Below are 9,693 nucleotides of genomic sequence, written 5' to 3'. Positions count from 1 at the left end.
GGCAGCACTGCCGTCTCATCTGTCTCTAAGGCTGAACTCTTCGCTCAAACTTTCTGTAAGAACTCCACCTTGGACGATTCTGGACATATTCCTCCTACTCATCCCCCCTCTGACTCCTTTATGGCTGTTATTAAGATTCTTCCTAATGATGTTTTCTATGCCCTCTCTGGACTCAACTCTCAGAAGGCTTATGGACCTGATGGAGTGCCTCCTATTGTCCTTAAAAACTGTGCTTCTGTGCTGACACCCTGCCTGGTCAAACTCTTTCGTCTCTGCCTATCAACATCTATCTTTCCTTCCTGCTGGAAGTATGCCTTTGTACAGCCTGTGCCTAAGAAGGGTGACCGCTCCAATCCCTCAAACTACCGCCCAATAGCTTTACTTTCATGTCTATCTAAAGCTTTTGAATCAATCCTTAACCGGAAGATTCAAAAGCACCTTTCCACTTCTAATCTTCTATCTGATCGCCAGTATGGATTCCGCAAGGGGCGTTCTACTGGCGATCTTCTTGCTCTCTTAACTGACTCTTGGTCATCCTCTCTTAGCAGTTTCGGTGAAACTTTCTCTGTTGCGCTAGACATATCGAAAGCCTTCGATAGAGTTTGGCACCAGTCTTTACTTTCTAAACTGCCCTCTTTCGGATTCTATCCCTCTCTCTGTTCCTTTATCTTCAGTTTCCTTTCCGGCCGTTCTATCTCTGCGGTGGTAGACGGTCACTGCTCTTCCCCTAAACCTATCAACAGTGGCGTTCCACAGGGCTCTGTCCTATCACCCACTCTCTTCCTGTTATTCATCAATGATCTTCTTTCCATAACAAACTGTCCTGTCCACTCGTATGCCGACGAATCCACTCTGCATTATTCAACTTCTTTCAATAGAAGGCCATCAAAACAGGAAGTACACAACTCCAGACTGGAGGCTGCAGAACGCTTAACCTCAGACCTTGCTATCATTTCCGACTGGGGCAGAAGGAACCTTGTGTCCTTCAATGCCTCAAAAACTCAATTTCTCCACCTATCAACTCGACACAATCTTCCAAACACCTATCCCCTATTCTTCGACAACACTCAGCTGTCATCTTCTTCAACACTAAACATCCTCGATCTATCCTTAACTCAAAATCTCAACTGGAAACTTCATATCTCCTCTCTCGCTAAATCAGCTTCCTCGAGGTTGGGCGTTCTGTATCGTCTCCGCCAGTTCTTCTCCCCGGCGCAGTTGCTATCCATATACAGGGGCCTTGTCCTCCCTCGTATGGAGTGTGCATCTCACGTGTGGGGGGGCTCCACCCACACAGCTCTTCTGGACAGAGTGGAGGCTAAGGGTCTTCGTCTCATCAGCTCTCCTCCTCCTACTGATAGTCTTCTACCTCTTAAATTCCGCCGCGATGTTGCCTCTCTTTCTATCTTCTATCGATATTTCCACGCTGACTGCTCTTCTGAACTTGCTAACTGCATGCCTCCCCCCCCTCCCGCGGCCCCGCTGCACACGACTTTCTACTCATGCTCATCCCTATACTGTCCAAACCCCTTATGCAAGAGTTAACCAGCATCTTCACTCTTTCATCTCTCACGCTGGTAAACTCTGGAACAATCTTCCTTCATCTGTATTTCCTTCTGCCTATGACTTGAACTCTTTCAAGAGGAGGGTATCAGGACACCTCTCCTCCCGAATTTGACCTTGCTTTTGGCCACCTCTTTTGATTCTTTTATGGGAGCAGCGATTAGCGGGCTTTATTTTATTATTGTTTTTTTTTTTGTGCCCTTGAGCTGCCTCCTTTGCTGTAAAAAAAAGAAAAAAAAAAAAAAAAAACTCCGTGAGCCTGTAATTTAAGCAACCGTCGGTGGTGAGGAACTTTGTCAAACGCTTTACTAAAATCAAGATAAATTACTTCATATTTTTCATCTCTGTTTACCACCTCATATACTTTATTGTAGAAGGACAAGAGATTGGTGGGCATGACCTACCTTTCGTGAACCCATGCTGCGAGTCGTGAATTAAGTTTTGTTTCTCTAAATGCTCCGAATGTTCCTGGCTATTATCGACTCCAGCATCTTGCCTATTACCGATGTTAAGCTAATTGGGCAATAGTTGGAAGCAGCTGACCTGTCCTTCTTTTTGAAAATCGGCGTCACAATTGCTACTTTCCATAGGCTGGGCACATACCCAGTATTTACCGGCATCTTAAAGATGTCGGTTAATGGGTCACTGAGTACCTTCTTGCATTCCTTTAATCCCCGCGAAAATATATGGTCAGGACCTGGCGACTTATTTTTCTTTAGCTTATCTGTCTCATCCTGGACTATCTGCCTGGTGATGATTATATCCCACAGTTTGTCGCCATCCCCGCCCTCATACACCTGAACCCTTTCCGGAATAGTCGTTCGATCATCTTGTGTGAATACTGAAGAGAAGTAGTCGTTCAACAATATGTTCATATTTTCGTAATTATCCACTAGCTCGCCCGTGTTTGCTTTCAGCGGTCCGATTTTCTCCCTTGTTTTTGTTCTTTAGATCTGAAAGAAACCCTTAGGATTACTTTTCGCCTCTATTGCTATCTTAATCTCATAGTTCCTTTCTGCTACCGTGGTGTTTTTCTTCACTAATCTAGATAGTTCGACGTACCTGCCCCTGAGATGAGTATCACCATTCTTTATTTTCTTATTAACTCCCTTCCTTCAGACGCGTCCACACCAGGAATCTTTGTATGAAAACAATGTATCCCAGACGTTTCCAAAGTGTTTCGTGAAGCAGTTGAGAAACAACTTGGATACATTCAGGAAATAATTGAGAAACATTGAGAGAATGTGTGTAATTCACCACGGACTGATCAAGTGTTGGACTCGTAATCGCCAGCAGGTACCCTCCCGACATGAGCAAGTGCTCTTTAGCGTCGATCTGTGTGTGTGTGTGTGTGTGTGTGTGTGTGTGTGTGTGTGTGTGTGTGTGGTGTGTTCGTGAGTGTGTATGTGTGCGCGCTCGTTCCTGTGTGTGTGTGTGTGTGTGTGTGTGTGTGTGTGTGTGTGATTTTCAATATCAATGTCTTGATAGTAAAGTATAAACCACTTTTATATTTCCGTCAAATTTCAGTTATATATTTACGGATGAGAGAGAGAGAGAGAGAGAGAGAGAGAGAGAGAGAGAGAGAGAGAGAGAGAGAGAGAGAGAGAGAGAGAGAGAGAGAGAGAGAGAGAGAGAGAGAGAGGGGGGGGCACACCGGCACACCTTGACCACTGGGAGTGACCTCCCTCAGGAGTGCGGGGATAGACATATCCCACACCTCATTCACTGGGAAAAGGGATTATGATTATGATTATCATTCATTCACATACCTCAATATCTAGCTAATTATAGGTGTGTGTGTATGTGTGTGTGTGTGTGTGACTATATATATATATATATATATATATATATATATATATATATATATATATATATATATATATATATATATATATATATATATATATATATATATATATATATATATAGTCAGAGTAACGGCCCTGTGTTCAGGAGGACGAGTTCAATCCCGCCCGGTGCCACCAAGCTGGGATTTTCAGCCGCCGCCGAGTGGCTTAAAACTACCATATGCTGTCCAGAAACCACCTATCAACCCGGACTCTAGATTCTAGGATCAAAGATGAGCTCTGGGAGGGCAGCATGAGCCAATGCAAGATGGCGCCACTATAAACACTCGCCTGCGCCAGAACGGGCTAGGCCGACCATCAGGACCCACCGGAAAGAAGCCTTGGACCGACTCTCAGGATCCTACCGGCACAATAGGCCGCAAAAAAAAAAAAAAATATATATATATATATATATATATATATATATATATATATATATATATATATATATATATATATATATATATATATATATATATACACACCCACACCCACAGACACCCACCCACACCCGCATATACGCGCGCGCGAATGCGCAAAAATATCTTATGTTTTCCATCCAGGATGGAAAACAACATTTTATTCTTAAATGCTTCCCAACTGTTTCTCAGAACCGTCCACACCAGAAAAGTTTGTATGGAAACTCAGCTTTGACATTTCGAAGGTGTTAATGAGGCTCGTAAAAGGATCTCCGCCTGTCAGATTATAGCTGCAGGCTGATGGGAGCTGGAATGGCTTTTCTGTGCCTTGTATCGATTCGTGGTATTTTGGGAGCCACCGTTCGTAATAGTTCTTCAAAATCAATTGTTGACATTCCAAGAAAATTATTAGTTAATTAAACCCTGCTCCATTAATTCTCGGCTCCACCAAAATTAAGTAATTCTGTAATGCTCAACTTTCTATAAACTACCTCACCCATACGCATTTCCTTGTCTTCTTGCTCTCCAGTGAGTGCAATAATAAGTAAAACACAGAGGCCATTGCTGCAGTCTCCGCACACACCGACATACCGTGTTTTAGCCCACGAATCATCCACTTTGGGTCATTGTTTTCTTTTTTAGGTGTTCGCTGGGGTATATGCTGACCCTGCCTCTCTACTATTACTCTAACTAAATTATATGTTGTAGGTTATTTTTACCTGGTTCTCCTGGCTCTCCAACCCACAGTTCTGGCCCTCATGAATCCCTAAATCTTCCCAATTTACCTCTTCAAGGTGTCTTTTAAGCCCCCCGTAATTTGCTCTTCTAAAAGCTGGCACCAACACTGGGTTTGGTTCGCGGGTCACCGCCCAATCTGGGCTAATACGAACCATTCTGTGGTCACTATTTCCTAACTCTCCGCCCACCTCCAACTCATGTATCAAGTTCCCGTTATTAGTTAGGACTAAATCTAAAATGTTATCTCCTCTGGTAGGCTCAGTAAGTGCCTGCTTAAGAAAATTATCTTGTAAAACTTTAAGAAAATCCTCGGCTTCCAGGTCACCCACTAAGTCTTCCCAGTCTATATTCCTATAATTAAAGTCCCCCATTACACAGACATTTTTACTCCTGCTCGCCCTGCCAATCTCTTGTAGTAATATACTCGTGTCCTGCCTGTTAAGGCTGGGTGGCCTGTACAGAACTCCTAGAATTAGTTTTTCTTTCACTTTGTGAACGTCCACCCAAACTGATTCTGAATCGATATTAGTTTTGACTGAATCGTTAACAGAACATTTAACTGAGTCTTTAATATATAGCGCAACTCCACCCTCTATCTTTGTGAAACATCTGATAACCCGTTAAAAAAGAAAGAAAATCTAAAGAAAGACTATTTAGATCTTGGGTCAGGGTAAGGGTCAGGCTGTCAGCACAATGACAAGTTTAGAATACACCGTTGTCAGGTGTTGTGGTATTTATACAAAATCTTTGTTATTATCCTAAAAACGAAACAATCTTAACACTATATAGCCTTATTGGATGATCCAATTATTTAATCAAATTCATATAAAGGAAGTAAATAGCTGACATATGAGAGGAAACGAGAGGTGTTGGGAGTGTTGCAGAGCTGTGTGGCGGGGCTGACCCACACTGGCCGACTCTCAATTGGACTCTTTCAAATGGTTTCACTATTGAAGATTCGGACCCACTGCCAAAGCCGTGCATCTGGTCTTTCTGAGCGTCACCACTCTCCCTTCCCTGGTGGGTGAAGAATCAGGTCCTTCACTCTTTTTTTTTTATCTCTGCTTCATCGCAATCCCCCCGCCCTCTTTCTCCTTCTTTCTCATCGCTTTCTCTTTCTTTTTCTCTTTCTATTGGCGTCTCAGCTGTTTGGGGACTGTTGAACAGGCAGCGTATAGTGTTCCCAATCCTCTCTCCCAGTCTGTTTCATCTCATAATATTAATAATAATAATAATGATAATAACGATAATAATAATATTAATAATAATAATAATAATAATAATAATAATAATAATAATAATAATTATTATTATATTAATAATGAAAAAAATAATAATAACATTGTAAAATGCCGTGGATATATAATCACAAATAAAATAAAAATAGATGCAGCACATAGATTTATGAGAAACCTCAACATTGTATAACATGATGAACTTAAGAATGAAGTAGATTTGTGGACTCCTTGCAACATCTTGTATATTATATTCATTAGAAACAGCAGTATGCACAGTATTCCCTGCCGTGCCATCATTGTGTCTTTATCTTAACGTTGCTGCCAAAGACGACGGTGGAGACTCTCCTAAGAAGGCGTCGCAGGAGGAGCTGCAGCACCAGCAGGGCCAGCAGCAGGAGGCCCACCACGTCCAGTAGCAGGAACTCCACCCAGGACAGCTGGGTGGCCGGGCACCTCAGCTGCGGCGCCCCTCGGTGGCGGATCACGTATTCCGTCCAGAAGACAGCGCGCTCCTGCGGCGTCGTCAGCTGATCCCTCAAGGACGCCGACATTGCCGACACGGTCTCTTTGTACCTGAACAAGGACGACACATAACGAAGCCATCAACACTACCACTCGTTGCTTCTACTTAACTACACTAATGATTTCTTTCATATTTTATCATTTTGTGATTTTAAAAAAATGCATGCCAAAAACTGACATTATAATAAAGATAGATACTCGACTAACTTTGTTTTGGTTGTAATATCCGTGAGGGCGTCGACGATCCTGTCAGCAGTAAGTTCCTCCCACTCCATCATGCGACCCAGACCCGAGCTTTCCACATACATGGCATTCCTTGGCTGGTCACCGAATATGGGGAGGACAAGGAGGGGCGTGGCGTGGAAGATGGACTCCTGAAGGCTGAGAAGGCCACCGTGGGAGATGAACACCTTCACTTTGTTGTGAGCTGCGGGACAACGGCTAGTTAGGTTAACCTGCCAGGGCTCCCCAACACAACACATGAATGAGGCTCCTAATGGCAGTGTGTCATATCGTGGCGGCGTCCCCTACTCCTGTACTGACCGAGGATGTCCTGCTGGGGCAGCCAGCTGCTGATCATCACGTTATCTGACACGCCCTCCAACGTTCCCTCGTACTTCCAGAGGACGCGCTGCGGCAGTCTACGGAAGGCCTCCAGGAAGGTTTGGCGGTACTCCGGCGGCATGGTTTCGCCGCGAGTGACGGAGCCTAGACTAAAGTAGATGACGCCCTCATTGCCCGCGCCTGCGATCCATGACTCCAGGTCCTGCAGTGTGGTAGGGAGACGCTACACATTCGAAAAGTATGAGGCGTGAGTTGCCTGAGTACAAGTGTGCTGGACACTTTGTGAAAATGAAGCGTGGGAATAATAGTAGTGTGGGAGAGAGACGCTGCACATGCAGGGAGGATGAGGGAAGCTGGGCGTACGTTGCCTCGACAACTGTGCTGGTCACTTAGTGAAGGTGAAGGGCTTGAATAATATGAACTCATGCGGTTTACCTCTGGCAGGGGTTTTGCCGGGCGGCAGTGCATGGCGCCCACCTCCACCTGTGAGGGCAGCAGGGGCACCGTGGTCGAGATGCTGAAGTGAGTGTTCATCAGTGTCAGACTTTGGTTTCTCTCGATCTCCAGCAGCGGCGGCAGATCCGGGAACTGGGCTGAGATCTGGAATAGAAATTGTCATAAAATAGAAGGCTCTAAGCGAATATTCTATGATGCTCTCGAAACAAATATAGAGCAATAGAGTGGTACTTATGTGAAGCAGAAAACAGCAGAGCTGGGAAAAATTACAATGTTCAAGTACCAAAATGGTATCAAGAATGAGACTGCTTTATAGATATGATTTGAAAAGATTATTTTTACTTTCTCTTGAGAAAAGAAGCTAGAAAGGTTTGATGGCAAATTTCCCGAATACTAAGGATTGTGAAACAGTACGGCAAGGAATTCTAAGCGATTGGATGCAGAACAAGATGGGAGAAAGTAGTTTTGAATTTTTCCGCTTTCATGGAGTGGTTGCTGTCCCCCCTTGATCATAGGGGATGGGGTGTGTTGTGTCACTTGTGTGTGAGATCTCAGCAATGCCCAGAGATCGATTATAATGAGCCTAGCTCTTGTCGGGAGTCCAGCTCGTGGTCAGGCCGTTAGTAGGTGAATTACACACACACACACACACACACACACACACACAGATATACATATATATATATATATATATATATATATATATATATATATATATATATATATATATATATATATATATATATATATATATATATATATATATATATATATATATATATATATAAAGCTAGATATATATATATATATATATATATATATATATATATATATATATATCTATATATATATATACATATATATATACACATATATATATATATATATATATATATATATATAAAACTTAAATTCAACACAATAATAGAGATATATATATATATATATATATATATATATATATATATATATATATATATATATATAGAGAGAGAGAGAGAGAGAGAGAGAGAGACCATACAGCTTTTGACTAACCTCCTTTTGCACTAATGGAACAACAGCCCAATTCCTCCAAAAGAGGGGAAAAAAGATGTGCATGGCTGTGTTTTTGATCCGCTGCCACATGGACATGGGGAAGGGGTAGCTCATCATAAGGTTTGGAGCGTAGGACGGGTTGAGTACGTTGCCCAGGACGGCACTTTGGCGGGGGTCCATCCCGGGGGTGGATACCATGATGAACGGAACCTCGTGCACAAACGGGTACGCGGGCTGTGGACAAGAGGATGGTCGGTGAAGCTGTGGCAGGGTGGTGGCGAGGCTGATATGACCACATGATACTTTCCTTGACACTCACTTCATTGAAAAGATGATTGACGACAATGAGGTCAAAGTCTTTTCTTTTCTCATATAGCTGCTGAACCGCTGGCACCTTGTATAGTTCACGAGCGATGGCGGGGAGTATAATTTTGAACGCTCCAAAACCACCAGTTCCATCCTTAATCGTCTCGAACATGTTTACTGGGTCTCCGAAGTATGGTAGACCGTGGTTTATTTCATAGATGTTTGGATTCTTGGACGATGGCGGCAAACCAGTAAGCATCACAATCTGTGGGTGGAATTGTTGCTTTGATTTAGGGTCGGACGTCTAGTGACCACTGGTACACCATTACAAAGAGGATTAGCCCGTTTCTCACTCCGAAGGTCCGAATTGTTTCACTCGGAATAGTGTACATCAAGAGTTTTTTCACTGTTATTACATTTTATCTTATGAAGGATTAGACTCACCTTGTGTCCACGGTCTGCCAGAGCCTCTGCCAAGGCCATGAACACATTTTTATGACTTTTTGAGGAAGCAGGAAGAAGCATGAGGATCTTGTATGACCTCTCGGGGGGCGGCAGGTTACCAGCGGCGCCTACCATTAGGGCTGCCGCCAGCATGCATATCGTTACCACCTTCATCTGTTAGTGAAAGAGCCACCTCTGATGCTCCTTGTCATATGTTTGGTTAGGTTTCCTCTCATAGAATACTTACTCTCCACTTTCTGGTATTACTGATACTGGTTTGTCGCAACCTTTCTTTTCTTTGAACTCGCCAGTGCTGTTGAGAGGCCGAAGCTTAATCTAATCTTCCCTTATCATTTGCCCTCGATGCCCAACGTTTGATATAGTATTCTGATTAGTAAGTAATAGTGGTAGTAGTAGTAGTAGTAGTTGTTTTAGTAGTGGTAGTAGTAGTAGTAGTAGTTGTTGTAGTAGCAGTAGTAGTAGTAGTATTGTAGTAATAGTAGTAGTAGAAGTAGTAGTAGTCGTTGTGGAGCGAGAGAAGCAAGAGAAGTATATTCGTAC

At 43.1% G+C, this 9,693-nt stretch overlaps 1 protein-coding gene across 1 annotated transcript; it reads right to left on the bottom strand.

Annotated features, from left to right (window-relative positions):
• Positions 1 to 5,953: 5,953 nt before the first annotated feature.
• Positions 5,954 to 9,414, bottom strand: LOC126984017 (UDP-glycosyltransferase UGT5-like). Its single transcript, XM_050837353.1, has 7 exons — positions 9,133 to 9,414; positions 8,702 to 8,953; positions 8,383 to 8,616; positions 7,327 to 7,491; positions 6,871 to 7,093; positions 6,535 to 6,754; positions 5,954 to 6,378 (listed from the first exon to the last, which is right to left on the bottom strand). Exons 1-7 carry the CDS (start codon positions 9,304 to 9,306, stop codon positions 6,099 to 6,101), a joined length of 1,548 nt encoding a protein of 515 aa, XP_050693310.1. The 5' UTR covers positions 9,307 to 9,414; the 3' UTR covers positions 5,954 to 6,098.
• Between the last annotated feature and the right edge of the window lie 279 nt (positions 9,415 to 9,693).

Source organism: Eriocheir sinensis, chromosome 55, assembly GCF_024679095.1.
Source record: "Eriocheir sinensis breed Jianghai 21 chromosome 55, ASM2467909v1, whole genome shotgun sequence".
Taxonomy (NCBI): domain Eukaryota; kingdom Metazoa; phylum Arthropoda; class Malacostraca; order Decapoda; family Varunidae; genus Eriocheir; species Eriocheir sinensis.
This window is presented reverse-complemented; position numbering and strand designations above follow the sequence as displayed.